This window comes from Mytilus galloprovincialis, chromosome 5, assembly GCF_965363235.1.
Source record: "Mytilus galloprovincialis chromosome 5, xbMytGall1.hap1.1, whole genome shotgun sequence".
Taxonomy (NCBI): Eukaryota; Metazoa; Mollusca; class Bivalvia; order Mytilida; family Mytilidae; genus Mytilus; species Mytilus galloprovincialis.
In genome coordinates this window covers 26,912,297-26,934,265 of record NC_134842.1, presented here as the reverse complement: position 1 = coordinate 26,934,265, position 21,969 = coordinate 26,912,297, and the positions used below count along the sequence as shown (strand labels likewise).

At 30.4% G+C, this 21,969-nt stretch overlaps 1 protein-coding gene across 4 annotated transcripts in view; it reads left to right on the top strand.

Annotated features, from left to right (window-relative positions):
• The first annotated feature begins 450 nt into the window (after positions 1–450).
• Positions 451–21,969, top strand: part of LOC143075508 (LIM domain kinase 2-like) — a 34,078-nt gene continuing 12,559 nt past the window's right edge. The window contains exons 1-5 of one of the 4 annotated variants that reach the window (XM_076250942.1): positions 593–680; positions 1,509–1,693; positions 13,345–13,480; positions 18,709–18,818; positions 21,612–21,812. In XM_076250942.1, the coding sequence (XP_076107057.1) occupies positions 1,593–1,693; positions 13,345–13,480; positions 18,709–18,818; positions 21,612–21,812 (548 nt within the window). In that variant the 5' untranslated portion in view covers positions 593–680; positions 1,509–1,592. Of the gene's footprint in view, positions 681–1,508; positions 1,694–4,657; positions 4,805–13,344; positions 13,481–18,708; positions 18,819–20,490; positions 20,631–21,611; positions 21,813–21,969 lie in introns of those variants that run through there. The other 3 variants (XM_076250941.1, XM_076250943.1, XM_076250944.1) reach the window with 3 other exon arrangements.

The window sequence follows — 21,969 nt, the reverse complement described above, 5'->3', positions numbered from 1 at the left end:
AAGTGAAATGAATTATTAATCCGTATTAGTAATGGGTAATTTTATGCACTAGTGTGGTTTCCTATTTAGTTATATGTACTTAAAATCTAAAATGGTAAAAGATAAAAATAAACTATACAAATTAGTTTTAAATAAAACAGTAGAGTTTGTCAACACAATTTTGGGTCTACAAGATAAATGATAATTTAAAGTTTAAAAACATATTTTAAAAATAGTGTTGATAACTCATATCAATAAATAAAGGCTGCCTTAGATCTTCATAAATGGACATGTTAACATTTGAAAGAATCAATAATAAAGATAGTTGAACAACTCGTTTCTAAAGTGTATTTAAAAATCAATAATTATGAATACTAGTACTACAAAAAAAAACATACATATTCGGAGGTTGCGGTTTCTCAAAATAGCGGGTGAGGGGAGATAATTCAAATTTACTAAACAGTTCTCGAATGTGGAGGTTTGATCAGATAAGGCGAAAATGTCGAAAGATGACTCGCCAGGTAAACGAGAAAATACCTGATTTTGTTCATGCGATAAGTTAAATATAGACATGAACTGCATTTCTGAAGAATGACTTCTGTCGGGGAGCAGGGACGAATTTGTGCTAAGTGTTCTAAAGGAATAGAGAGCGAATGTTACGTACAAGCTTTGAATTCCGATTGGCATCAAACCTGCTTCAGGTAAATGTAAACTTGATGTGTTACCACAAATTAAGTGTATCAGAATTTAGAGAAAACAAGGTCTCATTTGTAACCCTCATTTGTTTCATATCTTAGTATCAATAAATTTAAATTATCTAAGTTAATTTGAATTTAAAAAGTATTTATGAAGATGTCTTCAAAATTATCTTCTTCCTTGTTTGATATGGATGGCAACAATTTTGAATACATCATTACATACATGTACTAAATATTTGTATTGTTGTTATATTCTGTGGAAAGCTCATCAGAGCGTTTATTTTAAAAGTTGTTTGCAAATGTGCTGAATCAAAAATAAAGATTTACCATCTTACATGGGTGCATTTTACATAGATAAACAAAATTGTATAATATAAGCAAAATGAGGATGTTAAATTTGATGTATGCCTTTTTGTGCTTCTTCGTTACATTTGTTGTTTTTATAGTGATTAAGATGATAACACAATGTTGACTGCTGTACCCCTATTTTGACATTTTTACCTATTGTGTCTGTTTGTTTTGTTCACGCATCAGTGACAATATAATGGAATTTGATGCAACTGTCATACAAGTGAGAGGTTTAGCTAGCTATAAAACCAGGTTCAATCCACCATTTCTACATTAGAAAATGCCTGTACCAAGTCAGGAATATGACAGTTGTTATCCATTCGTTTGATGTGTTTGAACTTTTCATTTTGCCATTTGATTGGGGACTTTCCTTTTTGAATTTTCCTTGGAGTTCAGTATTTTTTTAATTTTACTTTTTACATAAAATTGAAAATGTAAATGGGGAATGTGTCAAAACGACAACAACCCGACCATACATTGTAGAGCAGACAACAGCTGAAGGCCACCAATGGGTCTTCAATGAAGCAAGAAACTCCTGAACCCTGATTCAATAATACTACAAATGTCATGAATGTAGGCATATTCAGGAGGGTACCGGCAAGCGGGAAATTTCCCAAAATTTCTCCATTTGAGCGGGAGTCTCCTGCTCAAAATGGTATGGTTGACAGGTATGAGTTTGCATATGTTATAAACTTGACTCAGTGAATTTTACGGATTTTAACCTAAAAATACATTGTAAATTAAGAATAAAAATATATTTAAGACCAACTAACCCTTAACTATTTTTTTGTCTGATGAATAAACATCAATATATATTTTATTATTATCTCCCCACTTAATTCATATAACATTTTGGTAGGCAGCTGGCATTGCTTTTTTAGCCAAAAGGTATGGTCTTGATTTAGAAATTATCGCATGATGCAGGGGCGGATCCAGTCATTTTAAACAGGGGGGTTCCAAACCCAGGATAAAGGGGGTTCCAACCGTATGTTCCCATTCAAATGCATTGATCGTCCAAAAAAAAGGGGGTTCCAACCCCCTGACCCCCCCCCTGGATCTCCCACTGTGATGTACATTTTAAATGTATATCATGTCTATAACACAATAAATTTATTGGTAAATCAGTCCAGATACATAGTAGCTTTATACATTGTATTCAAACTGCATAGCTACAACGTTCACATGACCATGATATCTGATGCTAAATGGCCCTAGAGAGATCACTTTTAAAAAATAATTTGTAAACATGGTAAAATGGCAAATATATTGTTATAATTACATACATGTATGCACATGGTGTGTTAGTGACAATACATGTACAATGCACATTCAGTCCAGTCAGTTCCAGTCTGGTTTGATTTTAATAACTACTTAGGAGTATTCTGGCTTTTATCTGTTTGATTGTAATAGATTGTAGGGGGTCTCATTAAACAAGGTATAACTGGTATTCACCTATTCATTACAATTGACCTTTAAATCGACCTTATTATTCAATAAATCAAATGATCATGATGATATAATTTAAAGCTCCCTGTATATTTTTTTACGTCACTGTACAGATGTCATACCTTTAGTGAATGTTTTCCTTGACGTAACTATACTTTGTATTAAAGCTTATAAACTTCATAAATAGATAAGATTTTTATATCAAATAATATAAACATTTTGTTTGCTTTTTCAAGTGTTGTCAATGTCAATCGATCATTAAAAAACTTCAACTCTCTTGAAACATTTTTAAAGTCTACTGAGTTTCTGGACCAGATACCCGTAACTTTCAAATCTAATTCTGTTGATTTAAGTCTTTGAGGTGCTTTAAATTTGTTCAATTTATAAATATCATGGGTTCTTTTAAATGGCATCTTTATTCATATCAGATCAGATTTTTTTTATTAATTTGTTATCATAAAAAAATTACAAGATGGACGCAGCCAAACTGCTATTTTAAACTTGTAACATTCTTTAAAGTTTTGCCTGTGTTTTTTTTTTTTGCAATAGAAAAATTGATGACCACCAGAGAAAACCCTGTTATTATGACCTGCTTATGAGGATTATAAGTTTAAGTTTAGCCTGAATCAATAGATATACAATTATTTTCCCCAAAGTAAATAGTATTTAGTATTCTTAACATTTTGACGAAGATTGATTCATTATATATGTAAACAAATCTTCAACTGATTACTGGCTTCCAAGAATTTTGTTTTGCATCTTTCTTGATTACTCTATATTTACATATATAAACATGTACATGTAGGTCAAGTTTGTCGTGTTTCAGAGAAAATTTTAAACGTTGAGTTCACAAATTTCTACCTATCCCTAGTTAAAAGTATTTTCATTGTCGTAAACAACATGAACAATAGTGAATTATGTTTGTACAATTCCCTGTTATGTTAGTTTTAAATGTGTGTCGGGTACAAAATGGATATAACCCAGTCCATTATTAATTTAATCTTTTTATTTATTTACACCTGGCCAGGTCTGAAACTGAGATAAACAAAAACAAGATATTCATATATATATATATATATATACAACTCGTCTAAACATCAACCCAACAATGTTAGATCTGTAAATTTGCTTTCGCAAATTTTTGCATGGTTCTTCCCTCACCGGGATTCGAACCCATGCTACTGTGATATCGTGACACCAAATCGCCTGCACTGCAGCTGTCCCGCTAGACCACACGACCAACTGGGCTCTCAAAAAAAGAGCTTTCGCTGGCCGTGTGTTACCTTTCCTCGTCAGTTTTAATCTAGCGGCGTACTACAGTACATGATATATAAGGCATGAAGATGTTTTTGTTACAGATCAGCTAAATTATCTATAGTAAAGGATCCTACAAATTAATGTAATATACAGTCACAGAAAATAATTATATATATATATATACATTTTGTATATATATATATATATTGTATTATATATATATACACAGTGTAACCTGCCTAATCTGACACCTGAGTATTCCATCATCCTGCTTTAACCAACACATTTTCATGGTCCCAAAACAGTCTTCATGATGAACTGTTAAATCTACAGGCCCGGAGCTCAATTTTTGAAATTTTTTAGTTAGTTTCTGTTGGCCTGTAGATTTTTACAGGCCCGAGAGCAATTTTACAAACCTGGGCTGCCAGGGCTGCCACTCAGCGTGAAGACTGCCAAAATATGCCTATCATTGCAGAAAAAACCTGAGTATTCCGACATCCTGCTTAATCTGACATTTTTTTCTAGCCCCTGTGTGTCAGATTACAGAGGTTAATTACACTGTATAACTTAAATTTATTTATTTACACCTGGGCAGGTCCGAAACTGAGATAAACAAAAATAAGCTCTTCATATGCCATGTATACCTATCATGCCTACTACATACACATACATGTAGTTGAAAGATTTAAGTATTGGATACTTGTAATAGACCCTGTTTAACATTATGACACCTGCTACAGAATATACATGATATAATTAACATTCTTACGCTGTACGTGTTTTAAGAAATTAAAGTTTTAAAAACATGCTCCTCTACGTATGTAAAAGTCAGAACATATCAAATTAAATAAATAAACAGTTTTTGATTGTTTTACTATATGTTTACATAATTGTGGTTGTGTCGCCAATTTGAAGTAGGAGTTCCGTCATTAGACTTTTTGCTGACGTTTAAAGACAGACAGGTATATTTTACCTGTATTACAGTACTGATTTGATCGTAATATTTTGAAAGCTATTTTGAATGAATTTCAAAATTTTTCAACAATGAAGCCAGATAAGAATGGATATTCTAAATGGTAAGAAATTATTTTATAGCTTCATGTATTATTTGAAGTATTTTCATGATTGTCTTTAAGAAAATTTGATATTGTCAGACCCGTTATGAGAAATTATTTTAGATTACAATATTTTTTATCTATTTAAATTGAAAATTTAACTATTAATAACAATTCAAATTCTTTTTGACCACACAGTAAAAATTTGCATTTAAGGGCTAACTGTATGTTTTGACAATGGTTTTGTTAATTTATATATATATATATAGATATATCTATATAAATATGTAAACAAAATTGTGGTTAATATATTTTTAAAATGAATTGACGCAGAAAATGACTAACAATTCTGTCTAAATCAGGTTAGGCGTTGGTCACCGTAAAGTTCAGATTATAATGTGTGCATTTATCATAATTATAATCTTGGACGATTATCATGCAAAATAAACTGTAATCTGATTTCTATACTATACACTTTATACTAGTACATACATGTAAATGTATATACCAATGCAGTTTGAATAATTGCTTGCTTAAGTTTATCCTTTCCCATATAGTTCTTTTCTTTTATTTTGATGATCAATGCATTTGAATGGGGACATATAGTTGGAACACAGTCCCCCTTTTATCCTGGCATAGGATCTCCCTATATAGCTGGATACACCCTGCAGAGAGTAAGAGTTAATTGAACATAACTATATATATATTGTGCATATTGTTTGTCAAAGGTATATATTTTAAATGTTAAGATTTTTGTTCATTGATTTAAATTGTTGTGGTTAGGGGAATGCTATCAATGTGTGAGGTTTTAAATTCCTATCTTATACTTCATACATGCATTATATAATCTGTTAGATCTATGTGCAGACAATGGAAATAATTACAATTCATGAATTTTTATCAAGTATGTCATAGTGAGTTTTTATCAAGCATATATAGTCCATTGAATTTGGTACTTTTTGAATGAAAGTATTTTTATATATATGTGTTATATAATTTTCATACTGACTTAATGTATCAGATACATATATGTAGTCTATAAAAATTTAACAGCATAATCAGGTTTTTAAAACAATAAATTTAATGGTGTATTAAGAATTAAAAAGATTTGATTGATATGCTTTGTGGGAAACCTATATCAGTTATACAATCTAAAATCAACACATTCCCACCTATAAACAAATGGACACATCATAAAAATAAAATTTATATCTTGTACATAATATTTGATTTATAGGAGTATATAGATAATTTTGTACACTCAACTTTCATTCATCAATAACCATGTTATTAAACCACAAGTAAGTTAATTATTTATATTTATGGATAAAAGATATGGTTTTTATTTAGAATGTGACAGCTACCCTGCAGAAACAGAATAATAGTTAGAGGTCATTATATTGACTTTAACAAAAGAGTAGTATCCGCATCAAATGTCTGGCTGTAAATTCCTCTTGTGTCCAGATAAGATGTTAATTAATTCAACATTAAAAAGGGATAACCAAATTTTCCAAGTTTAATCAATCAAAAAATGTTTACCAAACTTAATGTTCTGTTTGTAAAATGCTGATTTATTGTCTTACAGAGATCATACATGTAGTTGAACAGGCATACTGTGGAAAAACACTGAACATTTTCAATCTAGGGGCCCGTGTAAGATAAGAAAGGATCCCAAAAATAACATAACAAAGCACTGTGAATATTTTTGCTAAAAGTCCCCAATAACATATTTAGTCGCTTGTGTTACTGAACCCTGCTAACACGTTTCTCTGCATACATTATAATGGTACATGTACATTCACTATTCACCCTGATGTTCTGACATGCTAACTCAATTAAAGTTAAAAAGATATAATTTGATATGTTCAGTAAAATCATAGTTTAGTTAGGAAATCTGTCTGTGACTCTTTTTACAAAATATCTAAGGAGAATAAGAATTGAAAGTCATGAACCTTTTTGGTACGTTACATAGGATCAATTTATATAGTTACTTGTTTTAAGAAATTAGCTACTGCACGTTAATTGACACTTGAAAACTGAAAAAATAACAGGATGCTAGTATGTAATTTTTAAAAAGGCTTTAAGTTAACTTCACCTTTCCGTTGTGGTGAGGTTAAGAACACATGCAGACAAATAAGGAGTAACAATATATACAAGTACATCAATTTTTATAAAGATATCTATAAATTACATGCACTTTAATTGCGGTATTTATTGTTTGATTAGCTTTCTAGACATGCCTTATAATACATGTAATATCTATACTATTAAGCGAGAAGACCTCATTTTGTGTACGTGTCGCTTGTTCTCTTCCTTCCACAATGAATTCATCATCATGCCTCTGTGTCCTATAGGTACTGACATATAGTCGCATTTGTCATGCATTCTTATGATCATTCAATTTGGGTTTAATATTTTGGAAGAAATAGAAAAAAAATGCATCCGGATATTGTTTCCGTCATTGGACGAAATTTTAAGTCCGACTAGACTTCCTGTTTGCGTTTTTCCATACTTTGAATACACAAATACTATGAATAAAGTGTATTTGCTATCTGCTATTATTTTCAAGTTAACTATCCAGGGCGGGCACAGAGTTTATTAAATAGAGAGGATATAATATGTCAATGACCGCTGTATATCAATTAGTAAACTGTGAATTGATCTATAGTAAAAAGAAAATACACTTTTATGTATAGTTATGAATGTTTATAATAAAATACATATAAACGCTAACTTTATTTAGTTAATTGAAAACAAACCAAATGGGAATTTTGGTGGGAAAAAAAGAGGAGATGGGCTAGAAAAACAATTGTCATATCCCAATGTACCTATGACTTTTGATACCTTTCCTGAAAGTGTACAGTCATAAAATCTTTTACAAAAATTCATCGGGTCACTAAGTATATTAAATAGAGAGGGTCTCAATAATATATCGATGACCGCCGTGAATTATTTAATAAACTGAGAATTGAAAGTAAAAAGCAAAGACACTTTATTTATAGTAATTTAATGTTCATGCATAATATACTAAACGTATGTTCATATTGAAATAATTAGAAAACCAAATAGTGGGAATTTTGGGGAAAAAAGTGGAGGGGTTAAAAAACAATTGTCCTGTACCCATTAAGTACTCATAACTTTTGATACCTTCCGTTTCCTGAAATTTTCCAGTAATAATCATTTATCATCCTTGCTTTAAGTATTTCAGTTTCGGTTATTTTGGGAAGAAAACGAAAATAAAGACGTACAGATATTGGACTGACTTTTTGAGAAATATAAAAGAATTCCGCTGCCCTTTAGGCCTATTTTAGAATTAAACATAATTTCCATAAGTACTTGGGGTAGAACAATTATTTTCTGTTTTCTGTATACTATAATCATGTATATACTATGAACAAAGTGTATTTGCTTTTTACTATATATCAATTCCAATTAAGTTTACTATCCACGGCGATCACTGAATTATTCTGTATACTACATACATAAACTATGAATAAATTGTATTTGCAAAAAAATGTGCCCACTCCCCCAAGTACCTTTGACTTATGATACTTTCCTGAAATTCTCCAGTTATAATTTTTTTTACAGTTTTCATACCTCTCTTTCCCGCGATTTCACAGGTGAGTTCTAGTAAATTTTAAATTGGGTATGCAAATTTCAGATGTCTTAATTTTTTTGTGAAGTTCACAGTATTACTGTAAGATGAAATTCAAATGACCATTGGTATTTGAATAACCAAAATAATTTGCTGCTTCTTTATTTTTTCCTGTTATTCAGAAGAATGAAGGCATTGAACAAACTTTCCCCACAATATTCCAAAACTGTTTCTTTGGAAAATTTGTTACTTAATTTAGACAAGTTTTCATGTCTAAATAAAACATAGAATCAAAACAACATCTCATTTCACTCAACTAAATTTATAGTAAACTGTATATACCTAAAAACTGGTTATGAAAGTATCAAAATGATGAGCTGTCTTATTTCTTTGGAGGGCCAAAACTGGTTATGAAAATATTAGATTGATGAGTTGTCTTATTTTGTTTCAGGGCCGCTAAGGGATATTATTTTTAAATGAATTATATGATTCACTGGCCTCACAGACTAAAAAGTTAACGTAGAGGAAGGAAATATTTCTTTTTATAGTTTAGTCATACAGGATTAAAAGTTTCACATGTTCAATTTAATATGTTGTATATATGCTGTTGATTTTCAAATTTATGGGAATAGACTTTATGGCTTTCATGAACTTGTTTTATGGTATTTTTTTCAAATTTTGAATAGAACTTTAGTTTTATATACAGCAAAAATCTGCTTTTGTAAATGACTGAAAAAAATGATGGATGTTTGAAATATAGAATGATGCACATTTACCATCTTTATGAAATTGGATCCATTTCTTTTTTATGTGCACCTTCAGGTCTGAATTCTTTATTAAGCAGTTACATTACAGTTTAAAGTACAGAGACCTCAGTTTCTTAATGTGACAGCAAACAGAGACTTAAAAAATGACTTTATACATAGCTAGGTCAACATAATGTCTTCAAGAATAAAGTATTTTGATACAAAAAGTGATCAAATCTCTTTTACCACTCTGAGTCTTGGACAGCTTTGAATAAACCAAAGGTGACTTCCTACAAATGTAGATATGTTGTCAACAGTTTCCTAAATGACAAAAAATATCTGGAAAAGACATACATGCACAACCACTGCCAAAGTTCCTGATATGTGCCTTCCTATTTTTTCATATAAATGGGACATGTATTCAATCTAGATGTTTAAGGAAGTTTAATACAGACAAAATCTCTACTGTACATAGGTAATGAGGCATATTACAAATCCACAGGAGAGATTTTGTTTGAAGATTGGTTAAATAAATTGTGGTTTGTGGTAAAATATATTGTCCATAAAAATGTCAGATATTTCCATATAAAAGATAAACCTTATGGTTTAACCTGAGTAACCTAAGATATATGTAACAAATAAAAAAGAAACATCCTATCAGTTCAACCCTAAATTAACCTTGAATGTATAAAAAAAACCAAAAACCTTTCATTACCCAAATTTATACTAAAATATTGAATGCACTTGTTAAAAAAAATCAAAGATATAGGTAAAAAATGCTTGAAACAGGTGCCTGAAAAATTTAAGTAATAAATAAAAAAAAGAAAGAAATACCTATGGTTTCACCCTAATGTGACCTTAGATAAATTGTCTAGTACATGTAATTAATAAAAGGTGAAATGCAGGGTATTGTACTACTGACCATCAAACTCATATTTTAGTATATATATTTACCATGTAAACTTCCCATTGATAAAGTTATCACAGAAATTATATACTGTAAACATTGACTCATTACCTACTACAAATTATTGTTTACCTTCTATTTATGTTAAAAGTCACACCTGTATTGATACTTAAGTCACCTTTTTATTAACTGATTAACATATTTTGATATTTTGTGTTAAGCTTACTTTATAGAGTAGATTTCATTGACATATATTATTAGTTACATAGTGTGCTAGTGACCTCAGTATATATGGGGTCAGTAAATTCCATATGGGGTGAGAGCGAAGCCATAATATATATGTAACAATTAAGTATATTTTATTAAAGATCAAAATATAGATTTACTACTTCAAGTAATTGTTTGTTCATGTTTTAATATCATGTATATCTATATTACTAAAATTACGAGGTCCAATTTGTCAGTTGTCATCGGGTAAAAACGACAAATCAAAGAATTCAACTCTATATATAGCTAATATAGGACAATGGTGTAGATTAAAAATTACACCACTCCAGACCCTTTTATTTTCCACATAATTAATATTGCCAATAATTAACAAGTTCCGGGTCGAATCCGATACCGATACCAATAATATATTCACCTGTTACCTATTACCTTATCTGTACGTTCCGCATTTGACAGGCGCACCACCAAACGGTGTATTTAGGATTTTGCTATATACACGGGTCATAATCAAAGGGTACTTTCCGCATTTGACAGGCGCACCACCAAACGGTGTATTTAGGATTTTGCTATATACATGGGTCATAATCAAAGGGCCGACGACACTACTAAATTCAATCTTTGTCAAATTTTTCCCTATTGTAGTTTTATTCAGCAATCAGCAAGACTTTCTAAGATAACTAATATGGGACAATGATGTTGATTTAAAAATACTCCATTCCTGGATAGCCGGGACCTTTTGTTTTCCAAATAATTAATATTACCAATAATTGACAAGTTCCAGGTCGATGGGTTCAAACAGAAAGATTTGAAAGCAGAGAAAACTGTGTATCTTATAATCGACATGACTTTATCAGATAACAATACCATGCAATTACTAAAATAAGGCTTATGCATAGTTGTATACTTTAATTCAGTTACGGACCAGCGATATCACGGGTGTGTACTTGTAATTATGATTATGATGGTAAACAATATTTAATTCTTGTCCTTGATATCATATGGAATAGTTGCCACTGGACATTACTAGTTGACACATATATATGTTATTATTATTCATTGTTTTTGAAATGTTTAAATGAAAGTCTGATTTGGATTTTTCAGTTAGAAAATCAATTTGAGATTATTTTGGATAAATCTTTCTGTAAATGAGTTTTTGTTATTCCTATGTTTGATAATTTGATTGTGATTTATAAAGCCCATGGGGAAAATCAAATTTAACTATTAAAAGTAGATTCAAGGTGACCTTTACACATATTATTCATGTATTTAAGCATCAATGGTATAGTCCTGTAACATCATACCAATGATAAAGTATAAGAAATAAATTAGCAAAATAGTTTTTATTACTAATTTTGTCATACATTGTCATAGGTACATGAAAATTATGATATAAACTAGTGGCTCTTTTTGGTTACAGAACATTTTGAATTGAAGGTTGAAGCCAAGGTTTCCTTAAGTTTTAAATTTAAATCTGGAAGATGGACCACATCAAAAAAGTTTTTCAATAACTCAGTCCTGAGCTCCAAAAAATGTGCTGACTTTGAAGCCTACATTTATGATGCACTTTTATGAAAAAACCTATTTTTGCTTGGCAGTTTTTGAAATATATTCATTTACCTTCTAATTTCTAATTTATGATAAAGTTGAAATTCTAGGCCATATTTTAGTCAAAGTCAAACTTGTCCTTTAAAACATTTATGAAGTATTGTGAATCTCAAAATTATAATAAATATTTAAAAAATTTAAAAATAATCAGCAAACAAAATCTTATTACAATGTATTTACATACATATGTAACCTTAAAGGAATTTAGAAAGTTGTATGCATAATATCTGTACTGGGGACTGTTTCTAAAACCTATATGATAAATGTATTTGATTTACCATAAATTTAGTATTTTATTGGAAAGATAACAACCTAGATTTTCTACTAAATGTTATTTTTATTGGACTTTCTTTATCTTGTATCATTATTTGGATGAAATAAACCTCTCAGTCTGTCCAAAACTAAGTAAAAAGATATTTATCCACTTGATAAACAGTCTGAATATAAATGAAGAGTTATAGACAAGTACAATATACTATTTGAATGAACATTAAGCTACAAAAGAATATCTGTTGTATCATTGTATTAAATTCCATCTGCACTTCAGTTCGACATGCATGCATGGGTGGTGCAAAGTATGCACATTGTTAATCCGGAAACACTACTTCAATGTTTTGTGTTTTAAATAATGATGTCATTACTGAATTATTGATAGGAAATAGGTGGGTGAATTCTAAAGAAGTCATGTTTTTTCCTCTTTAATCATTGCATAAGCAGGCCTTGTAAATGTTTGTTTGAATGTGGTTTCTTGAAATATGTATGTATTGAACTTGGCAATCTATTTGGAAATAAAAAATATAATTCTTTTTCAAAATATGATTTATGCATGTGATATTTAACTTCTGTTTTAATAACTGATTCTCAGAACTGATTCTATTGAAAAGCATACATTGTTAATTCAGAAATTATTTGGATGTTTATATTAATGCAAAAAATATGACAGTGCTTGGTTCCAATATTTAAAAAAAAATGCATTTAAAAAAGTGTTGGATTTTCTTTCACAAAATATTTACAATTGATAAGACCTTGCGTCCTTACCAGTAACCTGCGATTTGCAATAATCATGCATTAATATCTGAATATATATATAGTACTTGAGTTAAAGCTATTGCACTGTAACCTTTAATAGGCTGCATAAAAGATTGTTTGATCAGCAGGGTTAATTTTTGAGGAAATTACCACTTATGATTAAATCATATTTATCAATTGTCCATTATTATATACAAATGACAACATATATACTCAGTATTGTTCAAATGTGGATGACTAACAGCCAAAAGTGTGAGAACAATTATATTTTGACATGAGGACCAATTTATGTCACAAAACAACGAAAATTAGCTGATTTGTCCACAGATAATATTGTACAACAATATCGGTTAAGAATTGTATCTTTTTATCCTCAGGCCAAAATATTTATATAAATCTACAACATATTTGAATGCAGTGGTTTAAGTATGAATATGTTTTATAATCTTAGGTGCACAAAATGTGACAAATGTTTGACTACTTGGTACTTTGAGAAAGATGGAAAATTATACTGTAAAAAGGACTACTGGGACATATATGGAGAGGCCTGCAATAGATGTGGTCTGGTGATCACTGGACCAGTTATGGTAAGTTTGAGTGTTGGCCAAAGGACTATGGATTATGCATCAAGAGTAAAAGTTCTGTATTTGGATGTTTTGTGATGACATCTTGGAATGTCAATGTAAGTTGTTGCTAAAAGTACTATAGATGGTAAGCATGGTAAGTTAAAATCTTTGACAAAGTACTCTTGGATTAGGCATGGGCTGGTTAAAGGCCTGTATTTAATTGCTGTTCAAATACACAAAAGAATAATGTAGGTAACTGAGCAAGTCATTATAAGTTGTCTATGACAAGAGAACTATAAGCAAGGCATGTTGATTTACAGGACAGGTATTTAGCATCTAATAGGACTGTGATAGAGGTGGCCGAGTAATAGCTTGAAAGTTGTCTCATTAGCAATCATACCAAATCTGGTTTTACAAAGTACTAGGTTTGTGTCCTGACAAACAGAAAGACACTTTAAATAGCAAAAACAATCTTCAAGACATAATAAACAGCAAAATCCATCAACAAACACTTTACATAGCAATAAACAATAAACTAGACTTTAAATAGCAAAAACGATTGGCAGGACACTTTAAAGTGCAAAAATCTCGACAAGACACTGTAGCACAAAAGATTGGCAGGACACTTTGCCCTTAAATGATCAGATGATTTGTGTTTTAGGCAAAAACTGAAAAAAAGAGGGAAACTATAGAAGAAAAGATTCAGCATTACCAGATTAACCAAAAAGATCTTTGTCATTATATCTATACTCTACCGGTAGTCCACTATATACCATGTATTCCTAGGCGAGCAATGCACACTCTTAAGTGCCTCTGGTTCACTTTCCACTAAAATTACTGAATCAATTTTCATAATACTTTTTTTTATCAAGAGAAAATACTGATGCATTATCAAGTTGGAAGTTTTCTAAATTATCTGATGCATAATTAACTTGATTATCAACTTTTATGTTTTTTCCTGAAGAAGGCAGGTGATGTTTTAGCACTATCTGAATATATACTCATGTGTATCTCCGATCTTGGTAAATTGATATAAAATGTATTGAGATTATGGTTACCATGGTATTTTACAGAAAATTTCACCAAAAGATTAATTTGACTGTACTTGAACATATAACTTTTGACGATAATCCTCAAATTCATTTTGTATAAAGATCTCTAGGGTTTTCCAATCTACATTCATTTTATTACAGATATATATCTAACAAGGATGTTTTCTTTATTTGCATTGTTTTGTTGATACTAAAATAGAAATACTTTAGTAAATCAGTCAGGAAAAATAAATTAGAAATTTAAAAAATTAACCAAACACTTTCAGTTTCTCCTTCCTTTTTGAATCATAATTATTATATATGGCATTGACCAAAGTTGTTGGTCATACAAGGTGGTAAAATACAATAGAATTGGGAAAGAAGATGGGGAATGTGTCAAAGAGACATCAAACCAAACCGGGGCAAGGAGCAAATAAGAGTTCAAGGCCACAAATTGGTCTTCGACATAGCAAGAAAGCAAGCACTCAGATGCTGATTTCAGCTGCCCTTTGGACAAAAATATGTACTATTTCAGTAAAAATGGCTGTCACACTAAACTCATAGCCAATGTAAAATAATAAAACACTCAGAAATATGCACAGTAAAATTTAGTTTAAAGAGGAAGCCTTAATGAGGATGGTGTCATAATAGGTAACAGAAGAAACTAAGGAAAATGGCAATCAGCAACTACTAGCAACTTGATTTGTATTTGTGAAGCTCTCTAAAGACGATCAATCTTTAATAGACTTAGGTTGATTGGCAAGAATGGAACATTTGTGGCACACATTTCCCCTTCAAAATCTAATTTTCATCTCATTTGATTCCAGTGCATCCCAATGAGAAAAAAAATTGGCTGGCAATATTTCAGATGGGACCCTTTCATACTATCCTCATCAGATCAAACAACTTGACTACCAGGGGCAATCGTTTCTGATTTGATCAATCTTCTGTAACTCTACATAATCTACCTTCCAAAATCCTTCCTTAATTTGCTTTTCAAACCATTTGTAGTCTGCAATAGGAAATTCAGGTCTAAAACTCAAAAAACAAGAATTTCCATAATCATGATATATAATTATAATTGCAAAAAAACTGTACAAGGCAGTCTTGACATAAACAGTTTATATAAACAATAGCTAAATATAGATAAAATACCTAAATATACAACCTATTTAGTTACTCCCACATAATTATTGGTAATGTATGCCTAATTATTCTGTAACTGTCAAATTTCATATAGTATATAGTATACAGACAGGATGTTTGTGTGAGATTTATGTTTAAATTAATTTCGAAACTGTTCCAAAATTTCAAAACTGGAGAACTGATTTCAGGTTAGTTTTTTCTGCTTATTTTTTTTTAAAGATATTCAGCATGATTTTAGTTAATTCTGATAAAAAAATATAGATATTAGATTTATCTCTCAACCAAAAAAAAGCCCTTTTTATTGAGACAATTTTTGCATATATATATTTGCAAAATATCTCTGGGAGCTCATTAGCAACTAATAATGAATCTTTTAGTTTTGAGCACTTTAATAGTTAAAGAAAAAGGCTAAGTATTTGTTGTGTCCTGGAGAAATTGGTGTTGCCAGGAATTTCCAAGGGGGAGTTCGTTTGACTCATGAACTCGACTTTAACAGTCACAATTTGAATAAAACATTGACTTTAACAGTGCTTTTTTGTCGAGCCTGCAACTTTTGTTGCAGAAAGCTCGACATAGGGATAGTGATCCGGCGGCGGCGGCTACGGCGGCGGCGGCGGTGTTAGCTCACTTCTTAAAAGCTTTATATTTTAGAAGGTGGAAGACCTGGATGCTTCATACTTTGTATATAGATGCTTCATGTTACGAAGTTTCCATCAGTCACATGTCCAATGTCCTTGACCTCATTTTCATGGTTCAGTGACCACTTGAAAAAAAAGTTCAAATTTTTTGTAATGTTGAATTCTCTCTTATTATAAGTAATAGGATAACTATATTTGATATGTGCGTACCTTGCAAGGTCCTCATGTCTGTCAGACAGTTTTCACTTGACCTTGACCTCATTTCATGGATCAGTGAACAAGGTTAAGTTTTGGTGGTCAAGTCCATATCTCAGATACTATAAGCAATAGGGCTAGTATATTCAGTGTATGGAAGGACTGTAAGGTGTACATGTCCAACTGGCAGGTGTCATCTGACCTTGACCTCATTTTCATGGTTCAGTGGTTTTAGTTAAATTTTTGTGTTTTGGTCTGTTTTTCTCATACTATATGCAATAGGTCTACTATATTTGTTGTTTGGAATGATTGTAAGGTGTACATGTCTAGCGGGCAGATGTCATGTGACCTTGACCTCATATTCATGGTTCAGTGGTCAAAGTTAAGTTTTTGAGTTTTGGTCTTTTTATCTAATACTATATGCCATAGGTCAACTATATTTGGTGTATGGAAATATTTTATGATCTTTATGTCAGTCGCGCAGGTTTTATTTGACCGTGACCTCATTTTCACGGTTCATTGCACAGTGTTAAGTTTTTGTGTTTTGGTCTATTTTTCTTTAACTTTAAGTAATGGGTCAACTACATATGTTTTATAGAAGCATTGTTAGCTGTACATGTCTGCCTGGCATGGTTTATCTGACCTTGACCTAATTTTCAAGGTTCATTGGTCTTTGTTTAGTTATCTTGGTTAATGTTAAGTTTATGTGACAGTTGTAATAAAGCTTAGCTTTTTACTTTGGACTATCAACATAATATCAATGATTAGTATAGAAGGTGAGACATTTCAGTGTGTGCACTCTTGTTGATTTCAAGGGGGGGTTCAGACGAACCCCCTGGCTATAGGTAGGGATTCAGTTCCTATAAATAAAACACTAAAATAACATAAAACATGCAAGAGAAGTGTCCTAACTAATTATGCCTTATAAATTTTAATCAAAAGGTGTTAAATTAGACAGATTTGGTTCCTCTCTTTGTATATAACTTTTAAAGGTGTAGAAGCAATAATCTTAAATTTTATAAGAACAGTTTTTTAAGACATTTATTAAGTAGATAAAACATAGATATAAAGTCCCATACTATCATTGTGTATTATTTCATGAAAGGGATAATTATATCATAATTCAGTAATTTACTATTAAAGTATGTGTGAAAATACATGTACTTCTGGGGAATCAATATCATTAAACAATTGATTTAATTATATAACAATCTGTCATTGTCAAGAATACATGCTAATTAAAAGATCATTAATTGGTTGGTCAAGACTAGACTGGACAGGTACCTAGAGTGACACCCCTTTCCTGCAGGATGTGGTATTTGTAAATGTTTCAATTGGGGAATTTTCTTTTGTGTATTGGTGTTGTTATTTGAGGTGACCTGGTGAGTATAATACTTGAAATTTCCTTTACATGTTGATTTCTATCAGATTTTAAGGTTATTATAAGATTCACAAGTAAACTTATACACAAGTACTAAGTTATTTTCTTGCAATTTTCTTGCAGATGGTTCAGCTTTAATATTGCATAAATCTTTTAAAAAAATATTGCAATTATTGAAATTGATAATATATGACATATAAAACTGTTAAGCTGATATGATTTACTGTAGATCTTTACATGAATGCATTCCATATATAACTAACTTTTGAGTTTGTGTGTAGAACCACTCTTTTGATAATGAAAATAGAATTGGCCAATTTCAAGAATACTGTTCAACATTTATATATGTTGTTGGTTTTAATATGGCTGTTAAGCCTTGATTTGGTTACATTGAATTGTTTACATGTGCAGTTTCAATGACTTTCCTGCTTATCTCCCTTGATCTGTGGTAATATTTTTATATTTTGCCATCAGTGAAATAATATATATATAAAATTATTATGAAGGATCATGAATATGAAAATCTGAAATGTCATATTGTGTAACTGATTTAATTGTTTTCATTTCTACTAATTGCCCTTGAAAGGTTAATGTAACACTTTATTTTGATTTTGTAGTAAATAAATCTTTTGTCAGACAAATCTTGTCAATTGTGTCTTTAACAAGTATCAGAAGTTAATATCCACACATCCTGTCAATCCACTTAATGGCCTTGAAGGTACAATTTCAAAATTATAGATAATATATAGTACACAGATATTTCCACACATGTTCATATGTCATAATTGATTAATTTTTTGCATATTAACAAATGATAATTGTAATTAGTTAATTAAAGTAATTAATTGTATATTACAGGTAGCTGGTGAGCATCGTTACCACCCTGAGTGTTTCCAGTGTATAAGTTGTCGTAGTTACATTGGTGATGGTGACGCTTATGGTTTGGTAGAAAGATCTAAGCTTTTCTGGTAATTTCAAAATTTATAGTTTAATACATTTGCATTTTAACATCATTTATGCTGTTTGAAATATTTCAGCCAATAAGCAATAAGAGAAAGCTAATGTAATGATACATGCAGACCACTAAGATTTGCAATTTGTATAAAATAAGACTGGAATAAAGGGGAATTTCTAGACTTTTATGTCTTTAGGAAGTTTGAAGAACTTAAAATGATATTATTATTAAAAATAACATGCTCAAAATTGTTGATTAAAATTAAGGGTAAACCCACCTGTAATATTATCTAACACACTTATAAATTGACTTTTGCTATTCAATGTATTTTTGACAAGAGTTTTGAAGAATTTTTAAAGTTTTGTTAAATGCATTGGTATCTAGGTGTAAACTGAAATTTAACTATTTAATTTTGTTTTATTGGAAGTTTTATATATGAATCATTTTGATGATGTATCACGGGACTATAAGAAGCTTTTGAACTTTTTTAGAGGGTTTTTGATAGTCAGGAAATAAAATAGGCTACCAAAGTTTGAATCTAAATCATTTTCATTAACAGCTGATCAATCAACTAGCAGACATAAGACTTCAGTTATATAAATTGTCAAGGTCTTAAAATAATACTCTTTCATAATTGGACTACATTTAGTACAAAAAGGCAGAGTTGAGAGATTTTTTTTAGGCCGATAATCTGAGCCAATAATTTATTGTAAGGACTTTCAGCATTTGAACGTAATTGCATCTATAACCAGAGGAAGCAATTCAGTTAAAAATGAATGTTCAGATTGAAGATGTATATAAAGTTGTGACAAAATTGTTTCCAATATTGGTTGAAACTTAATTTTTAAAGTAGCATAATTCAGTATTTTAAAGACAAACATTATATAAGGAAACCTTTGTGACCATTATAATGGATGTAAATCTTAATGAACATGATGAAAGTAGAAATACTCATTAGATCAGAACTGCTGACAAATGACTTTAGATAGGCCGTGATAGCACATCCAAACTGAAATGTAAGAACTAAATAAAACTATAAGCCCTTAACCCTGATTGCCATTATTGGGTGTATTTAATTTATACTAAGATAGTATGGTAAATGCAATATGATAAGTTTTAATAATTTAGGAGGGTAATGTAGCAGCACTTTGACCTTGTGTTAAGAAAAAAGATGATAAATGCAGGATATACATACAACTATATCAAAACATGGTGAAAAAAAAAATAGTAACTTTAATTTTAATACTCTCTAAATAGAAAAAAAAATAATCATTTTGATAGATTGCCCTTTAAAGTTTTTGCCAATAATCTCCTTTATAATTGGTTGTGATAGCATTTGCACTTTTTCTCTTAAGTTAGTCATACATGAACAAATGAAATGATGATTTTACTAAATAATCAAGTCACATTGACCTATAAATAACCTGAAAGAGCATGACCTGAAAAATGAATCACTTCTTGATATAGTGAAAGCTAGGTCAAGAATTCAATTACTTTCAATTACATTTTATATAAATATAAATTAATTTTGATTAGATTAAATTGTCTGGTGATATTGTACAGGAAGCTTACTCACACATTAGGCGGTACTTGTTTAATATCATGTAAGGGGATAATGAGACGATAAGATGTGGTATTGTTGTATATTTTATAAATAACTTTTTCCACGTTCTTTAGGATATGACATATGAATGGTTTTCCTGACTTAAATTTATCACTTTCAAGTTTTTTGAGGATTTTCTTCAAAATTATGAATTGTAAAAACTGTGAATGAAATGAAAAATGTGTTGAAAGGTGTCTTGGATAATTACTGTATTCTTTGTTGGTAAGGGATATTTTTCTTTTCACATGTATGACATACATCAGAAATCTCACTACACCATCTATAAATACACTCAAAATCTAAAAGTACACCACAATTTCAAAAATTTTCAATAGTCAAATTATTGGAATTTTTATAAAACAAGAATTTTCAAAGAGGCAAGTATTGATAGATTATAAATACCTGCACAGAATTGTGGTAAATGATCACAATTTTATATTATAAGATTTAGATATTTTTTTAAGAAAATCTTTCTTTTCAGCAAATTATGATAAACATTTTTTACTAATATCCTGGTATTTTTTTGAGAAATCACATGTTCAATTATTGTACTTTTTTCTACATGTGAACCACAAGGCGTAGGAAACGGGGACCTTATGATTATGATCAATACAATAAATATAAAAAATATATAACCAAATGTGGGGTATTAATCAACGAGACTGCAAACAATTTACACGAACACAAATTTTCAACATCTGGTCCTCAAAAATAAATGATGCATGCTACGCAAAATGTCAAGCTTTAGATGCCCAGAACGAATTGTATTGAGTAAATTTAACAGGGACTACACAATGTACCAAAACAATAAAAGGTAAAGCTCTGTCATAATACCAATATACCTAAATGGTACAATAGAACCAGCTATGATATAAGAAGAGCACTGACCAGGCTCTTAACTTTGGACTAACACAAAAACATTCAAAAGAGGCGCCTTTTATAGCTGACTATGCGGTATGGGCTTTGCTCATTGTTGAAGGCCGTATGGTGACCTATAGTTGTCTCATTGGCAATCATACCACGTCTTCTTTTTTTTATATTTATAAAGTTTTGTGATATCTCAAATTCATTATTTTGATCATGTTTCTTTGGTTCTGTTGATTAATAAAGTAAAGTGTTTGATTTTGTCAGGTTTAAAGGACCTCTCCATTTTTTTAATAAATCTTAGATTTAAATAATTTTGTTAATTTTTTTTCTTTTTAGTGGGAGATGTTACAAAAAGGCAAAGAATCAAGAATCTGACAGCCGCCCGAGTGAGAATAAACATTCTATACAACTATTGGATATACCAGCCACACCTGATAAAAAGAGAGGACTAGATTATACATTGGAAAAACGATTGTCACAATACAGTCAGTCTGTTAGGGATAGTCTTCAGTTCAATCCACAGCTAACTATTACTGAGTAAGTTTCTTATGAGACTAGCTGACACATTCTTACAGATTTTCCTAAAAAACTAAATAAATTTAAATTCATTTATTGGTTAATGAAACCAAAGCTTGCAGGAAAACTACTAATTGAAATGTCGAGAGATCTTCCAGTAGTCATAGAAAAAAAAGAA